General features: G+C 43.1%; 3 protein-coding genes and 1 long non-coding RNA gene across 7 annotated transcripts; 3 read left to right on the top strand and 1 right to left on the bottom strand.

Moving 5' to 3' along the window:
• Positions 1 to 882: 882 nt before the first annotated feature.
• On the bottom strand, positions 883 to 3,335 carry LOC124198848 (F-box/LRR-repeat protein 5-like). Of its 2 annotated transcripts, XM_046594898.1 has the most exons (6): positions 3,211 to 3,335; positions 3,038 to 3,147; positions 2,776 to 2,973; positions 1,986 to 2,713; positions 1,734 to 1,901; positions 883 to 1,668 (listed from the first exon to the last, which is right to left on the bottom strand). In XM_046594898.1, exons 2-6 carry the CDS (start codon positions 3,122 to 3,124, stop codon positions 1,137 to 1,139), a joined length of 1,713 nt encoding a protein of 570 aa, XP_046450854.1. In that variant the 5' UTR covers positions 3,125 to 3,147; positions 3,211 to 3,335; the 3' UTR covers positions 883 to 1,136. The 2 variants fall into 2 exon arrangements, with proteins under 2 accessions (XP_046450854.1, XP_046450853.1); XM_046594897.1 differs by having other exon boundaries at positions 3,038 to 3,241.
• Positions 3,336 to 6,671: 3,336 nt separating this feature from the next.
• LOC124198800 (proteoglycan 4-like) lies at positions 6,672 to 14,118 on the top strand. Of its 3 annotated transcripts, none has more exons than XM_046594842.1 (11): positions 6,672 to 7,088; positions 8,922 to 9,196; positions 9,827 to 10,131; positions 10,201 to 10,389; positions 10,482 to 11,069; positions 11,134 to 11,233; positions 11,302 to 12,001; positions 12,070 to 12,668; positions 12,732 to 12,937; positions 13,003 to 13,230; positions 13,300 to 14,118. In XM_046594842.1, exons 2-11 carry the CDS (start codon positions 8,980 to 8,982, stop codon positions 13,483 to 13,485), a joined length of 3,318 nt encoding a protein of 1,105 aa, XP_046450798.1. In that variant the 5' UTR covers positions 6,672 to 7,088; positions 8,922 to 8,979; the 3' UTR covers positions 13,486 to 14,118. The 3 variants fall into 3 exon arrangements, with proteins under 3 accessions (XP_046450798.1, XP_046450800.1, XP_046450799.1); XM_046594844.1 differs by lacking the exon at positions 8,922 to 9,196 and adding an exon at positions 8,890 to 8,892 and having other exon boundaries at positions 6,829 to 7,088; XM_046594843.1 differs by lacking the exon at positions 8,922 to 9,196 and having other exon boundaries at positions 6,829 to 7,088.
• A 452-nt stretch (positions 14,119 to 14,570) lies between these two features.
• LOC124197421 lies at positions 14,571 to 16,017 on the top strand. The gene is made up of 3 exons (XM_046592872.1): positions 14,571 to 15,418; positions 15,508 to 15,653; positions 15,750 to 16,017. The coding sequence occupies exons 1-3, from the start codon at positions 14,629 to 14,631 to the stop codon at positions 15,936 to 15,938; spliced, it is 1,125 nt and encodes a 374-aa protein (XP_046448828.1). The 5' UTR covers positions 14,571 to 14,628; the 3' UTR covers positions 15,939 to 16,017.
• A 171-nt stretch (positions 16,018 to 16,188) lies between these two features.
• LOC124197654 lies at positions 16,189 to 17,400 on the top strand. The gene is made up of 3 exons (XR_006876300.1): positions 16,189 to 16,835; positions 16,928 to 17,141; positions 17,208 to 17,400. It is a non-coding gene; the product is annotated as an uncharacterized LOC124197654 (long non-coding RNA).
• Positions 17,401 to 17,423: the final 23 nt, after the last annotated feature.

Genomic DNA, 17,423 nt, shown 5'->3' with positions numbered 1-17,423 from the left:
TTTCGCTCGAATTCTTAAGCAACATGATATCAAACCAAACAGACCGTTCGCCTAACTTTGTTAGCTAAAACTATAAGGACTATTACTTAGTGATGTTACGTTTAACTCGGATAACGTAAAACATGCGTTAACGGACCCTTTTTTGGCTCCGTTAACTTAACGTAACAACGTAACCTGGCGGGAAATCTTGGGACCCTTTACTAAACACCCGCCGTTTCTTCCAAGAAACTGAAATAGCGCGAGAGTGTAGGCCTACCTTTGATTTTATATCGTGGTCGAAGGATCCACTTTAGTTCACAGCAAGTAAATAATTTCAACTCATCGCACCAATAAGGTAAGGGAAATTCGCTATTTTTTTTCGGCTCCCTTTTTTTTTGTTTCATGTACTCGTTGGACGATACGATTTCCTACTATGGATTGGGTTATATCTCACATAAAGTGAGAAAAAAATATTTTAAACATTTTTAATGATAAATATGAGGGTGAAAATTTTCATCAATTTAATGAGAAATATATGAGATCATGTAAAATTATTAAAAAATCATTTCTGTCATTAAAAAACATATGATTACTCATATAGTTTGATGAGATTTTTCCGTAAGGGAAAGGATCAAGAATTTGCTAGAACTGTTGGAGCTGGTCTAAATAGCCAATAATGACATTCGCCGATCGATATCTGTCGCTAAAATGACTTTAATTAATATGTTTTGATATATTTCTGAAGAAGAAGGAAATCAAGAACGCCAATAAACCAAGAGAGAATAAGCGATGTTTGATTTTGTCTTTTTTTTTAGACCAGTTTTGTGTGATCCTAGAAACTGTTGTAATATCTAAACTTGAAATTTAAAACATTTGAGGTTCTCGAGTATTATCAACCTAATATTCATGATGACAATCAATTATATATAACCGCATCGAGCCATCGACAGATTATTTGTGAATAACTTTGACCAGAAATAGAATGAAAAACCGTAAAAAATCGAATCTGTAAATTAAACAAGCGATCCTACAAGGAAGAAACGACATGCCAAATCATTATCACAATCAAATGGCACACTAACGAACTTGTTTTAGGAATTCATTAACCCAAAAAACCGGAACAACAAAAAGAAACGCAACATCCGTAGAGTATTTTTTCACTGATCGATGCAGCAACAACCTCTCAACGGGCACTCTAAATTCTGGCATCCGTTGGCTTCGTCCGGATAGGGCCCCTCCTGGATTCGATTGCAATAGTAAAGATCTTCCGGCAGTAGACGGGACGAATGCTCGGTGATCATCTGGAGGCCCAGCCCTGAAATCAGTGGACAGCCACTCAGGTCCATGTAGTGCAGACTCTCTTTCTCCATGGTGACTTCCAGCAAGGATTGCAGTCCAAAGTCGGTGACGGACGTGCAGCCGGATAAGCTCAAATACAGCAATCCAGGCGAAAAAACGTCCTCTTCCGCCAAACTGGAATTGCTGTTGTAGGCGGACGACACCGGATCAGAATATTTCGGGCAGCTTTTGCACGATTGACAACATGATCCGCATCTGGAATTGTAAAAGCTTCCGGACAGTTCCGACCTGAAACAGTTGCCTAGACGTTCCAGGCCAACGTCGGTGACGTAGCGGCAGCCGGTGAGATCCAAATGCTCCAATTGAACGCAGGCTTTCTTCAAAGCCAATCTAATAACGCCAATCAAAAGTGTTATTGATTTTAATCTTTGGACTTTGTGTGCCCACAAACTAACCCCTTGAAAGATAAGTCGGTGATGTTGGTGTAACTGGCGTCGAGGTGCTGGATATTGGGACAAAGGACCAACATTGAACGCAAGATGGTGCTACTCAAATTCAGACCACCTGCAACCACCACACGTTGAACACCATCGCCAATACGAACCAAGGCGTTCATAGTAAACCTGAAATCATTTAAAATAAAAAAAAAATAAATAAAATTTTAAAATATTTCATGGTTTTTCCCCCCAATTTTTGTTGTTTCTCACTTTTCGTAGCATCGAATCTCCTTTTCGGCCTCGGATGACAAAGGTTCTTCGGAATCGCTCATTAAATCGTCGTTATCCTCCATCATGGACTTGCTTTTCCATTCCGATTCCACCAGGGTGTAGGGATCGCGGTACTGGAAATCGTAGTGGCCCTTGGCCCAGTTGGTCGGGTAGATCACCTTCCACAATTGCGGCGAGTAGATGAGCATATTCCAGTGTTTGCTAACTTGGGCGCATCGGGTCCTGTCGAGCGGGTTCAAGTAGGAGAAGATGTGGAGCATCATCTCTTGAGGGAGATTGTCGAAGCCGGCTTCCACAACATTTTCCCTCTCGATCTTGTTATTCTTCGTCAAGTTTTCGCAAGTCAATTCCACGAGTGTTTGCAGAGTCTCTTGGTACTCTTCGTCGTTGCCCGACCGGTAATCGGTGACCTCTGATGCGACCGTATTGAGGAGGGCCAGCATGTTCTCGGCCGTTTCCTTTTGGGCCACCAGCTTCTCCTTCCAGATCTCGTGCTGCTGGATGACCTGCTGTTTGAGCTGCAGCAACTCTTCGTGGGCAAAGTACTTCATGAGAAGCGGCTGGAAGATTTCCTCTTCTTCCTGCATGTGGGGGATGAAATGCTGGGTGAAATCCGACACAACTTTCTGCAGCTGGGAACCAAAACTGATCCGCTCAGAGATGGGCTTGCTGGTGCAGGTGTATCCATCACGAAGTAAGTTGAGGATCTACCCAAAAGACGTTGGGTCAGGATAAAAATGAGAGTTGAATATTTGGCAATGAAAATCACCTCAACTAGTTGACTGTCTCCATGGCAATTGCAAACAGATGTGCTGGTGACATTGACCAATTTGAGCCTCTGCTTCAGCTGTTCCAGAATGTACTGGTTCTCAATGTGTTCGTGACTTTTAAACTCGCTGAAGGTGTTCTCCAGCAGAGGAAGTAGATGTTCCAGGGCACCATTGCTGCGAAAATCTGCTGTAGACAGCTAGCAGTAGACACATACAATAAACACAATTAATTAGCACTACACAATAATAAGGAAAAGATACCTGATCCATATAATTGCCGACAAGATCCTTCATTCGAGAATGTGGAACCAAAAAGACGTTGACCTCATCAGGGAATTTCGGAGCCATTTTCGAAAAGTGACACTAATACACTATTGATAAATAAATTATCTTAATGAATTCAATTGAATATCTCCCAGCTGTTCGTCTCTTACGTGGACTGACGTAGAAAATAGAATGGCGAAGTAAATAAAGCAGCATTGCAAGATAAACGCATACGTCAAATAATCTTATCCCCAAAAATCGATCAAATTCTTTCCTTTCATACATTTCAAGAAACTGTTCTCTCGTCACACGTTACAAATCGCCGAGAACAAAGAGACTTCCTGTTATTTTTCCTTTTTTTCTATTATTGTAACCAAGCAACCGTTTTATAAAAATGAATTCTCCGTGAGATATGGCGTTAAAATGAATGACAAAAGTGGCCATTGAATAGAAACAAGAAAACACTTTGCTTGATACGCGGGGTCTCTACGTATGTCACGGGCCAAGAATTGACGTCATGTAATAATAGATTGTCCAAAATGTCACAAAAATGGACTGTGGTCTCATTGATTATTACGCAGATGGCTGCCGGCCGCTGTTGTATGGGAGTGATCGTACTAATAATGACTCCATGTATGGATCTACTTTAGTTCACCGCGGATAAATAATTTCAACCCATGGAACCAATAAGGTAACGGAAATTCGCTACTTTTTGTGTCCTTCCGTCTTGTTTTGTTTTTTGTTTCTTGTACTCGCGTTGGCGGATTGCCGACGACGGTGACGACAACTCAACATGACGTCAACGAAAATTGTTTTTGTTTTAAATGGATCTGGTAAAATCGTTGCTAGGCAGCGGATATGATGGCCAACTTCTTTTTCTTTACCTTTCCACCTGTAGTGCGTCGTAGAGATTGATCATACTGTATAAGGAGCTGGAGGGGAAACAAAGACAGTATGTATACGAGCAAAATGGGAAGACGCCGGCGCCAATAACTTTATAGCGAACTGGTGGCGACCAGGCAAAGAACCGTGCACTGTTATGTTTTGTTGCCCACAAGGAAAGATAAGACGAAAGACATTGCCTTTTATGGCGAGATTGCAGCTTTGCACGAGAGGAAAAGAATGTCCAAATCGGGATTGTCAAAACAGCTGGGATAACAGCGACTTAATTGGCATCGATAAGCTTTCGTTATTTCCCAATGTGTTTGTGTAATTCAGATTCTTGGAATTCTTTATTGACTAGAAGAAAACGGGTGCGTTGTCAATTGTCGCTTGGAGTCAACTCTGTTGGTTTTTCAACTTTTGTGTCCGCGTTTCCCCCTTCCTTGGGAGAAAATTAAGAGCCTGGACGCATTCATACATGGGCATAGACTGTTATAGGGTTCGGCTAGTGCAAGGTCTCGAGGGCGTCACCTGAAAACAACGCCCTTCTTTTATTATTTACTATACCCACTTCTTTTCCCGTCTTTTGGGTGATGGCCCAACAAGTTTTCTCCCTGTCGTTTTTATCAAATGACGTCATACAAGTGGCCCTGCATACTAATTCACTTTGATTTTGTTTCTTTCAGTGGGTAGTGTTGTTGCGAGCTTTAAATTGCAGAGTTATGGCAGGTCTCTTTTATCAACGATTTATCCATCATAGGCCTAAAATGTGTCTTTAAATTGGTTAATCGCTGAAACGTAAACATGTTGATGATGCCCAGTCACGATTTCCTTGTCGCCCAACTGTTAAGGCCACACTTAAAAGGTCGTAGAGAATTATAACGTCCTTCGCTTTCCATCCTCGGCCGGCCACCTGTTGAATGTGACATTGTTGGGCCTTTTGATTCCTCCTTCAACAGCTGATGGTCAACATTCATTTTATAAGGACTTTTTTTTCTTCCATCGTGTGACTTTATTTATTGAAATTCTCGAAAAAAGCTGTTCGTGTCGTGACCCACTTTTTCCATTGAATTCCACGCAACAGCAGCGGCAGCTTCCTTTTTTACTTCTCCATTTGCTAATAGGTTTTTTATCGCTTTTTCTGAGCGTTATTGGTCGTGACACGGATTGGATGTTTAGCATGCAACGGCCTTGCCACCTTTTAAAAACTTTTTGATTCGGCAGCACTTGACAGCGCAGCAGCGGACCTTGGCCGCTATATCCCACTCTTGACTTGTTGAATTTCTCCCGAAGCTCGTGCTGTATAAAATGCCAATAATGTAATGAAAATCACTTGATCGTGTGTTTTGCGGCTAGCCGGCACTACTCTTGACATTTGAACTTGTTTGAATGGGAATTAATTACCAGCTGTTTCGCCGTGTCACCCCTTTTATAGGTTGGACGTAGACTAACATTCCAACTTGGTATCCACTTGATCGGAAATCACAGCTGCCTTCAACAGCCCCCAAATCATTCGAAGTTGTTGTTTTTCAACAAGTTGTTTTGTTCTAATTTAGAACCCGATTTTACTTTTTCGTTATTTCTTTTTTTGCCGTGCATAAAATGGCCCCTATCCATTGAGGTCGTTTGAGTAGGTTGCAAAGGGTAAGGGAGCCAATGCAAGCAGTGGAGATCACAAAAGCGCGGTGGGCAAATTTCCAAGAGAAAAACGAATCCAGCTTCCTTCCCCCCACTTCGCAACGATGATGAGTCAACTACTTTTACCGGTTACTTTTAAAAGCCCTACATCCTATGCCCAGATAGACTGTCCGTGGGTGTTTCTATAAGGCGTCTATCTATAGCTGCTCTTATAATATTCAACCATCGCTCGATGGGGGGAAAATTCCGAAAGTTAGTGAAATAGACGAAAATCCAACACCGCCAACGGTTATCCTACCGTGGTGGCGTGCATGGTTCGTGAATCACGACGCTGCTGTATAGAATGCGCCTCGCTGCTGTTGGCTGGATGGCCGGAATGATTCCCCAGATTCATCAGACACACATACTACGCGTTCGTGCTGTTTGATAATTATAACCGAACGGTGGACTTTCTGAAAGTTCCTTGTGCTATCCCACGGAGCGTGAAAGGTAGAAACCTGTGCCAACGAATGTTTAAAATGCATTCGACCACACCTTTTCGTCTGCAAATTTGCATTGGCTAACTATTGCCCATCTTGCATGCGTTGCTTTGAGGCTTTTGTGTGAATGTTTGATTTGGTGTTGGCCGGACCAGCCACAGCCCTAAAACATTTTTCCTTTAGAGTTTTTGAAGGATTTTTATTGCGTAATCCTTTTGTTCTTTGACGACAAACAAGTGTCAAACGAGTGAGTGCTGCGGATGTTAAACAGATGGGCGCAGTACTTGTTGTTTGACGTTTGCCTCCAACGTCGTACGGTTATTCGTAGATACGTCCATGTTTGGCTAATGTTGTTGGACGGACGGTTGTCGAGCCGACCGACACGGGCGGCGATGGAATTAGCCAATACAACTGGCGCCGTCTCTAACATGCCGATACAATCCGCTCTTTTGTATTTTATTTTTTTGTTCCTTTTCTCAATCGATCTTCGTGCAGGAATTCCATCATGACCGGCTCGATCATATTTTGTAGGTAAATGAAGTTATTCAATCAAGACGGCCTGCTGGCGTTGGGGAGCAGCCAGTTGACAACAGTTGAGGAGCACATCTGGCCGCCACATATCGGTTGAATTTAGTCTTGTTGGATATTTCGGGTTGGATGTTGTTTACATATTTTTTCTCTCATTCTTTTAGATTCAAAATATTTTTATCCCTTTTTTCATTCTTTCCTTTATCGTTTCGACTCCTTAAACAGACGACAACGGGCGATGTATAGAAAGAAAAAGGAGGAGGAGTCTGGCATCGGGTCGGCAGTCGCAGTTGGTCTCTCGCCTTCGCTGGCAGCAGCAAACACGCACCTCCTTTTTCCACCAACTCCAAGGGGAAAACACAAATTTATTTGTCTCGTGTATTGGCCAACTGTTGACAATACCGTCCAGTGTCGTTAATCGGATCCGACTCGCCATCAATAGCGCAACAACTGGATTAACAAACAAAATCGACATCACAACCGGAACTGGATCCATTTTGAGACAACACCGTTTCCGTCAGGTATCGAACGTCATCTTTTTCTGTTGATTTTGATGTCATTTCTTATAAACCAGTTTCATTCCATTTTTACCTGGAGAATTTACCTGGTCGAAAGGGTAAAAAGAAAAGAAGGTTGATGTTGTTGTTGTGTGTGTGCAGTGCAGCCGATAGAGTGCACACGGGCCATCTTTGGTCATAGCCTTGGACTCTGGTTGCGCGTCTGCCACAAACAAGAGCCAAAAAGATCCGCGCTCCGACTCTCTGCCGCGAACATAAAAGAAGGAGAAAAGAGAAAGTGAAATCCCCCCCTTCATTTTTTTTTCTCTTCAGATTATTACTCGCTAGCGTATAATAACACGCGGTAGGCCAATGTAAAATGATGATCGTTTCCAACTCTACCTCGGCTTTAAAAATTTCTTTGTGTCTGCGCGTTTTTAAGGATGAGATTGCATTAGGTGTACATCTCGCTTTTTTGTGTTGTTGTTGTGGGTGGGGAGGTTTGCACTTGATGGATGGGTTTCTTTTTTTTTTCCCTTTACTATGGGTCAGATTATATAATTGAGGAGGAAGAAAACGTGAAATCCCGCCCTGTTATTTTGTTCGACTCTTTTTCAAACTGAAAATGATCTAGATCGTTCGGGTTTTTGTGTGTGTGTGTCTGTCTTGTGTTATTGGTTGCAGTTGAGCTCTACACTCGACTGGCGAGGCAACGAGAATGAATCAGGCGCCTTGATGCATCACCTGGTTTAAAATTAGATCGCGTCAGAGCAGCGCCGTTTGCTCGGTTGCCCATTACAACACACATCCCTCCCATCTCCCGCTGCTGCGCCGATCCAACTATGAGAATAGAAATCCCGACGTGTTTTTGGGATCTCTTCTGTTTAACCTCGGCGGCTTCCCTTCTTTTTGTTTTGTTTTGGTTTGGCTTCCACCGCGTTTTCCTTTAGTACACAGTGGAGCGGGTTAAAATACAAAAAAAGAATTACTCGTTTGAATGTTGAGATATTTCGCGGCACGGCTTCAGGCTTCCAGCCGCCATACATTACGTAGGCGCAGAGGCGTTTCTCGTGACTGGACCAAGGTCGAACGTCTTTTTATTTTTTGGTTCTATTCCATTAAAGGGTTTCTCTTGCATCTGTACAGTTTTTGCTCTTTTGATTTAGTGATCAACTGATAAGGCAGGAACTTGTGATCGGATCTTTTTTGTTCTTTTGGTTATCTTTTTTCATTTCCTTAAACGGAAGATGGTTGGCACGAGACTCCACTGACAAGGTGAACAAACCAAATGACGAATGGACATCGAGTTGGGTCTCAGCTGATAACTTTTGAACCCGAAACAAGGAATTCCGGCATTGCGTGAAGCGGATCCAATCAATCCAGCGAGGGTCAACTTGATGGGAGGTCCAAGGTCTCGTGTGCAATGAGTCTCGCATGTCCATTTCTTTTTCCACAAAGGGGGGAGGCATTGATTTCGTGCAGCGTGTATAACTATCCGGATTGACGTACGTAACGTATTCCAATCACATCTGGACTTGAGCAAACTCCTTGAAACCTCCTGAAAAATGGGAAACTACCAAAAAAAGATTCCCAATCTGACGTTTGATTCCATTTTCCCATTTGATTTAAGGTCGGGACACTATAATAATAAGACGCATTTGGGTTTGTTTGTTGGCTCACGTTCGTACTCCTCCTCGCCCGGCCCCACCCGATAAAGGAGGAGGGTCCAACCTTGTTAATATATTCTCGTTCTTTTCACATATATGTGCATTGATGATGACAGCCTTGAAATGCGATACAGTCAATTGGATTGTGTTGATCTGAGCAGGTTATATTTCTGTGTGTGCAATCCATTAGATAATATTAGAGTCGCTGAGTGGTTGATTGAGAAAGAAAAACTGCGACGTCGATAAAGATGGCCTCGTCTACGGGCGACGTCCACCATCACCAGCAGTTTTCCCAGACGTCGACGACGGTAACAAGAAGCAGCAGCAGCAGCAAGCAGCAGTCTTCTTCCGGACAACAACACCAGTCGTTGACGAGCAATAATCAAATTGCGGTCGAAGAAAATGTTTCCTCCTTAGAGCCTCACCAGCCACTGTATCCCGTCTCCGAATGGGACACAAAGTTAGGTAGGAACAACTTTGTGTTGACAGAGGCAAATATACGTAGCAAAAAGAAAAAAACTTCCTATACTTCAGCATCACTTTATATTTTTCCGATTCATTTGTTTTGACTAGTTTTTATCTTTTTGGTTTGACTTTGGTTTCATCTTTTTTCCCCCTTTTGGATCTTGGCCAATTTCATTTCTCTTCTCAACACTTTCAGATCTTTGGTGGTGGAAAGAATATATACGGAGAATATGTTGTTTGCCTGACGCATTTTACCTCATGTAGTTATTGAAACCTACACTATTATCATATTGGGTTATATTATTTTTTCTTTTTCTGTATTTCTGCTACTGTTGGTGTTCTATTCTTGGTCTGGCGTGGTGATTTCCCCCGTTTTTTTTTTGCTGTTGTTGTTTGGTTTGGTCCTATTTACTGTTTGGTTGTGCAGTTCTTCCATCTACTTTTCCCCAACCTTTTTTTTTTTGCAGTGTTTATTGACTTCTCGTAGCCTCATTTCTCTCTATCCTGAATCTCATCTGTAAAAGGAGAGCTACCTATTTTCTATTTCCGTACCGTTTTCAAGGTTTTTCTCGTCGTTTAGTTTTGTGTTTGTTGTCGTTGTAATGGGGACATGCTTTTTTCTCTATTTAGATCGGATGCTGGATGAGCTCCAGCGGAGTATTTCACCTCAAAGGAAAACGGTGCCACCCAAGGTAGAAGCAGCTGCAGCCAAAGATTCGCCAGTTTACGCGACTTCCGTCCATCATCAATCGTCCAGCAAATCTGTCAGGACCAGCGGAACCGCTAACCAACACCTAGCGGAACAGGCCGTTGCCCAGACGTCGGTTGCCCGTCGCTTATTTGACACTTCGGCCGTCTCGGAGCAAGCTTCCTCATCCGCCAGAGTTACTAGATCCAAATCGCCAGAGCCATTACATCCGATTGAACCCTACAACGTGAGGATTCAAGTCACTTGTTCATTATTCATTGATTTGCGTATCATTCCGGAATCTAATTAAAAATAGGAGGGACCGTTTGGAAAGGCGTTGTCCGGAAGTGGCAGTCGTTCGAGTTCGCAGCAGAGGGAATACCGCGAGTATCACTCGTCCAACAAAACACACGGCGAAAGTTCTCTTCTCGTAGGAATGCCCGCAACAGCCGCATCCGAGGATGATGCCGAAGCCTTCCAGGCTACTCCTCCATCCGTTTCCGATGTAATTGTTAAACGAATTTAATAGCTCTCATTGCGAGATAATCCGAGATAATTAAACCAATAATTGGAAATTGGAAATGATTAACTATGCAGAGAGCCAAAGCCTGGAGCACTCGAGGAGTGACGTACAGTTTCAAGGAGGAAACGACCAGCAGTAGCAGCAAGAAAGGCGGAGCCTCACATGTAACTAATGGCGGCGGCGGTGGTGAAGTGGAAACGGTGGTCAAAAAGAGTCAAGTTGTTAAAACGTCTACCACTGGCCACCAAGAGAAAAAACCTTCTGGATCTGGCGGAGATAAGGTTGATTCATCTTTAAACAATGTTGTGGTCGATATCGGCAATCAGATGATCCCTGATTGCATCGATTTATTGTCGAGCAACAAGAAAGAACAAAACAAAGTCAAGAAATCAGTTCGACTGGCCGAAGGAAATGAAGAAAGAAATGAAGGAAATCAATCGTCGAATCAGAAAGTGACTTCGGGTTCTACTAGCGAATTTTACAGTTACAGCAGCAGCAGTAGCAGTAGCAAGAAGCAAGTGGTGTCTAGTAGTAGCACTAGCAGCACTACGGCTGGGGATTCGACGATGGTCGATTACAGTCGCATCAACAGCAAACACATGAGTGCCGCTGCTGGAGCCATGACTCAAAAGCAACTCGACAGTCCCGTCTGCAATTTCCCGGTATTTTGGTTTTCTTTGTTTCTCCAGTTCCGTCATCAGCATCTTGGCATTTTTATTTCGCTAGGATCACAAAGATTTTCCCAAGTACAATATTAGGATTATTCCCGAATCTGCAGGGTTATTGTGCAATGTCTCGTCGCATCCACAGCCCATGTGTAATTTAGGTAAAATTTGTTTCTGTTATTATTATTATAATGGTTCTGTTGCTCATATATTTAATTGCCATTCGCAGAGCGGCACCCAAATTTCCCTTTGTACGCCGCATCACCTCCGTGTCCAACAGGATCGCAGGCGACGAACCCCGTTTGCAACATCAAAGTTCATCCGGCCATTTTATGCAACTATCCCCATCACCCGGATTACCCCAATTTCGCTACTGGCTGCCCCCCGGCGGACAAAGAGTCGATCTGCAACGTTCCTTCGCATCCGGAATTGTTGTGCAACATGCCCAAACACAGCGATTATCCGAAACACGCCTCCCGCTGTCCTCCGCCCGAGATCGAGCCCATCTGCAACATTGACCTCCCGAAGGGGCATCCGCGCGTCATTTGCAATTTCATCCGACATCCGCACTATCCGAAATATTGCAACCCCAAGGCAACTGGACAACAACCCAACACTATCTGTAACGTACCCGGTCATGTCCTGGATAAATGTAACATCCCCGAACATCCGGATTTTCCGGACTTCAAGGCGAGCAAACCGCCAGTGCAAGTCGAAGGCAATATCAACACTCCGACACCAAATGACGATTTACCATTGTGCACTGTTCCTGGACATCCCATGCTGCTCTGCAATGTCCGTGTACATCCAGATTATCCAAAGTTTACTCATCCGGAATTGCCTGAATTCTCTGAGGCTGTTGCTGGATTGGTCTGCACAATCCCTAGCCATCCGCACGACCCGATCCCACTGCCATCAAAATGTAACATGTAAGTCGAAGTTGATTGAAAAGAATTAGGAAATGGCAATTAACTTTTCAACCTTATTTATTTTTCAGACCTGGACATCCAGGATATCCAGATTATATGTCACTGACTGAACCTCAAACTGAGCCGTTCTGTGACGTTCCCGGTCATCCTTTTGGATTGTGCAACATCCAGACGCATCCGCAATATCCGGAATTGATGGGTCCAGAGGATCGAGACGCCGCTCCTTATTGTTTCATCCCTTCACATCCTGAACTGCTCTGTTCAATTGAAACCCACCCTGACTACCCGGGCTACACGACTGAAGGTGAAGTGCCACCTGTGCCGATATGCAACGTTCCCCGACACCCGCCTATACCCACCGTGGAGGTTCAAATCCCTTCACCAACACCATCGCCTCTGACTGCCCGGTCACCTTCACCTCCAGTTCCAGATCCTGTGCCTATCATTTGCAACGTTCATTACCATGACGATTACCCTACTCTTATGGGCGACAGCAGCCCGCTGTCGCTGCCTATATGCACGGTTCCTGGACACCCTGCTCTACTGTGCAATGTTCCGAAACATCCCAATTTTCCAGACCATGTCGGTGAAATTGGACTGAATTCGCCTCCACAATGCAACATACCCGGACACCCTCAGCTTTTATGCAATTTACCTTTTCATCCAGGTATTCGTTATAAAATAATAAATGTTTGAGTATCATAGAATTAAATTTATTTATTTTTATTAGATTATCCTCGATTGGCTGGTGATTGCCCTGCGGAGCCTTACTGCAATTTACCAACTCACCCATTGACCAACAAACCGAAACTTTACCAGTCGGGAACTGGCTCACCTCTGCCCAACAGAAAACTTGGAACACCTGATCCTGGGCTTCAAGCTCCGCCCAAAAAGTTAGACGACCTTATGGCCACCTTTAATGGCGGTCCAACTCGGGTAAGCTGAAAATTATTTATAAAAAAACAAACTCCTATTCATCTCATAACATATTTTCTTTGTAGCCGTTGACTTCGACTCCGCGTGGCGATCCACAAACGATTGTGTTTTCTCCCTCTCCAACTGCGCAACTTCCCCTAAAGGCCGACGAACCGGAAGTCAAAGAAGGAGAAGACGAGCCTTTAATAGTAAAAGAAACACCGAAAAGACCAGCAACGAAAGGCACTAGTGGACCACCCGTTTATTATCCTCCTGATCACAAAATGTTCACGAAGAAGGATGTTCCAATTTTGGTAATTAATCCGCTCAATCCGCCAATGCGATACCGTTGATTAATTTTTTTTAAATTATTCTGCAAACAGTCGCGTACCTTGGAAAAGAAATCAAAGAAAATGGGAGGCAGATCCAAAGGAAAAATGAAATTTGCCGCCAAACATTCGGCCAAAGCGTCCGAATCCGAGTCGAGTGCCAAAGGCGCGTACGGTGGCGCTGCTGTAATCCCCATCTGCCTTCCCGTCTGCTGTGCCATGCCTTGCGTCATCATGTAAAGATTGGAAAACAAGGAAAATACGCGCAAACAATCTAACACAAAATATTTCAGGATAGAAGATTTCTCGTTCATCGATTTTTTTTTCTAATTCATGCGATCGTTTGTTTTGCACAAAATCTGACGTAATAATTATAACGCAAGTATCATATACGCCCGGTGGATGACGGCTTATCTAATAAGCTTCAGTAGCATTCGATTTGAATTATTGGAAGATTTCCAAATCTTTTGCTTGCATCTTCTGCGTCAATTTTAATTACAAATGAAACTGCCATGAACTTATGCTGCCTTGCTTTCAAATGGAGGTGACCTTTGCTTATGTAATAGATGCGATTAGAGTGTTGTGATGATGATGCCAATCATGTTACAGTAAACAAAACAAAAAATCAAATAATAACGTGTCAATTGGCCTAGTCTTTCTGCTGCAATTCAATTATCAAATAATCAATGCCAAACAATTACTCTTTATAATAATAGTTTCGTATTTTTCCCTTCTTTTATTCCTTGCCCTCTCGGTTTGGGATAGGGAAGTTAGCTCATCACCAATGACAATTTTTGCGTGCATCCCCAATTAGACCATCCACTACCATCGAGTATCACGGAATTATTAAAATACAGTTTTCTGTCAACATAACCTGTCTTTACTCTTTTCTCGAAATTTTATTTTTGTTCCAACACGCAGGAAAGATGTCCACTTATTGACGCATTCCTACAAATAATTAATTTTTTAATGAAATAGCCAAATTTACAACTAGCCGGCATTCAAATAAAAATAAAATCGCCCCATGAAAAGCGTACCCAAGCACTAAATTCTCAGCCCTCGTTAATCACCGAAATAAATTACATTTGAATGTTAAGGTCCACTACGATAAATTCTAGGAATCTATGTGTGATGTGTGTGACAATTTCCCATGGTCTTTGCGATACGTACCTACGTAAAACCGAGTGAACATTGATCCTATTAGAGATTTCAGATAAGGGAAAAGGACTCTCAACACATAAAGGAAAGTTGAACGACAACAACTATTGTTCTTATCGCAGATGAACGAAAGATAACAATGATTCTTCATTTGGTACTGCGATCATACTTGGAGCAGTTGGGTGACAACGCTGCTGGGCAAGGCTATTCATTTTTGAATAGAAAATGATCAGACTGGCCAAATTCAACGCCCGAAATTTATTTTTAGGATTTTTCCTTTTCGCATTTGCTTTTTTGATTTTCTTTTGGCAATTTGTTGGACTATCATCACCTCAAAATGTGTCTGTTAATTCAATTGAATCTGAAACCGTTCCGCCGTCAATGGCCAGCACCGGTGCAGTGTCGGAAGTGATGGAAACAACGACAGAGAAAATCACGTCTCAGCGCAGTTGCAACCGAACGTTCAATAAAGTGGCTAACGAAAATCCCGCCGGGCCATTCCGGTGGTGCAGTGCGGATTCATCCGCACGCGGAGCCCACCAGAAAGTCATCAGTTATTCCTTGTTTGGTACTGGCAAGAACGAAAACGTGTCCGTGTCTGATCGTTACCTCAAGTTGTTAAGAAATATTTCCATGACGTCGGAGAAATCCTATCCCAGCTGGATTGTCCGAATTTACCACAATTTTCACAATCAAAGTGAGTCGGAAAATGTCGTTTACGACCAGCTGTTTGAATTGAGCTGCCAATTCAATCACATCGACTTGTGCAGTCTAACAGAGATGATTGGGAGCCTCACCTCGCTGACACCCATCGATCCCGATCTCCTTCGAGGCCTCAACGGCCGAATGTTCCGCTATTTGGTGATGCTCGATCCCAATGTGGACATTTTCGTTTCGAGGGACATCGATGGCATCATCTGGCAGAGAGAACTCGATGCTGACCAGTGGCTCGAGTCCAACTTCACTTTCCATCTGATGAGGGACCACGTTTTCCACAGTGCTACCATTTTGGCAGGTTTATTCATGTGAATATGCTGATGATTTAAAAAGGAATAAACTGGTGCTGGAATAATCGAATTTAGAAAATGAAATTGGCTCATTCAGGAATGTGGGGTGCCAAACTTCACCAACGCCGAGATCTCGTCGAAGGATTGACGAGAGCCATGATATTGGCTGGCCAAAACCAGCGGAAAAGCACAGACCAAGTGGTGTTGGATAAGATCCTTTGGCCTTCAGCCCAATATGACGTGGTATGTGTAACAACCAAGCAAGCAACCAAGTATCGTTGCGGTTTAATATCCATTTGGTATAACAATAACTGGACGTGCTTTATTGTTTTGAATCAGATGGCTCATGACAGCTACCACTGTCAAAACGGTAAACTCAACAAGAAGTCGCCCATCAAAGTTTTGCCGTTCCCCACAAGACGCAACGGCACTTGTTTTGTTGCTGCGGGAATCGGTGGGAAAGTCGGTGCTCAAAGGTGTCCGGAAGCATGTCGACCCCCAGATCACAAGGACTGGGAATACTGTTAATTCTATTCAGCATATGTATAATAAAATCAGGAGATTCGAAGAAATACAAAATAGCCTAATTATTTTAATTCACTGAAAATTGTACTTAATACTTTCGTTGCCTTTTTTGTGAATAAGACTATAATCACGTCCCTTTAAAATAAAAATAAAATATCTTCAAATTTTGGTGAAATTTCTACTGCTTTTTCTTTAAATGGTAAAACAATCATATAGACAAACGTGTCCTACAAAATTTCTGCTGAATCATCCTTTCCCACATAGTTTCTCACTTTAGGGCCATTTAAAAAAAATCAATTCCTTAAATTGTTAACATAAGTAATAATTGTAGGTATATTTATAATAAAGGATGGAAGCGCTGGATGTCTCTGTCATGACCTTCCTCAAGACCGTTGCTGGCCCCCTCGGAGTGAATGAACCCAAAAGCGTTGTACGGATAATAAATATCAGATCAATGGGATATATATGTGGCCAGTTGACACTGTGTCGGCTCTTATATACACGAAACTTTCTATTATGTAGACAGCAGTCTCTCTATGCTGTCAGCGTTCATTGTCAGAAAGTATACCGGCGTGTGCATATCGAACCCCTCCTTCTTTTTCATCAAAACCGGGCACAGCGCTTAAACTCCCGCCATATTTGGTGACCGTTACCGTTAGGGCAAGATATGATAACCTTTATAATGCTTCCAGAAACAAAGTTAACCCAAACCCCAGAGGTTGGATAGAAAAATGGTTCTCATCTATTCGTGTACTATTTAGCAATTGAATAATTCGGTCCGAATGAATTCAGTCTAATCGTGTCAACGTGCACAATTTAACCCATTTCGTTCAAACCTACCGCCAGTCCAATCGGTGTAAGTTTGGCTCGGCTGCTAGAAACTTGTGGCCTGCTCTCGAGGTATATCCCTTATAAAAATACGCACTCGTATAAAAAGACTTGAAATCATGATTCTGTTGCAATCAGATGGTAAATGGTATATGGCTTTCCAGGATTGGCCGTGGAATGAATATCCTCCGTATTTCCTCGGACCGGCCTGGATCGGCTTTGCTGTTTCCCAGCAGCACAATCCTCCCGCTATTGGCAGCTCTTTAAACGACGCCATGATGCCCATAGACGACGTTTATTACTCCGCGCGGGATCTGCATCACGGCAAAAGCTGGAGTCGTGCTCCGCTTTTCTTCTAATTCAACCAGGTGCGACCAGGTGAGTTGTTACATCAAATAATTTTTTTTTTCCTATAGAAACAACAAATCTGGTGATGAATAACAGTGTCTTCACGATGGGAATGTCGGGTGTCCCCTCGCCCTGAGGGTTACGTCGTTTTATCGCGTGGATGACCGTGTCACAAACCCATATGAAAATTCTCATTTAGACAGCGAGAATTTCTACCTCAATGTTACCCAGTGTATCGTCGCTGACGATGAGCCAAATGGAATCAACAGCACTGTTGACTATTCCGAGCGAGTCCAGTTTTATTTCACTCTG

This window comes from Daphnia pulex, chromosome 7 (assembly GCF_021134715.1).
Source record: "Daphnia pulex isolate KAP4 chromosome 7, ASM2113471v1".
Classification (NCBI taxonomy): Eukaryota; Metazoa; Arthropoda; class Branchiopoda; order Diplostraca; family Daphniidae; genus Daphnia; species Daphnia pulex.
The sequence above is the reverse complement of the archived record's forward strand: the minus strand, read 5'-3'. Positions and strand labels throughout refer to the sequence as shown.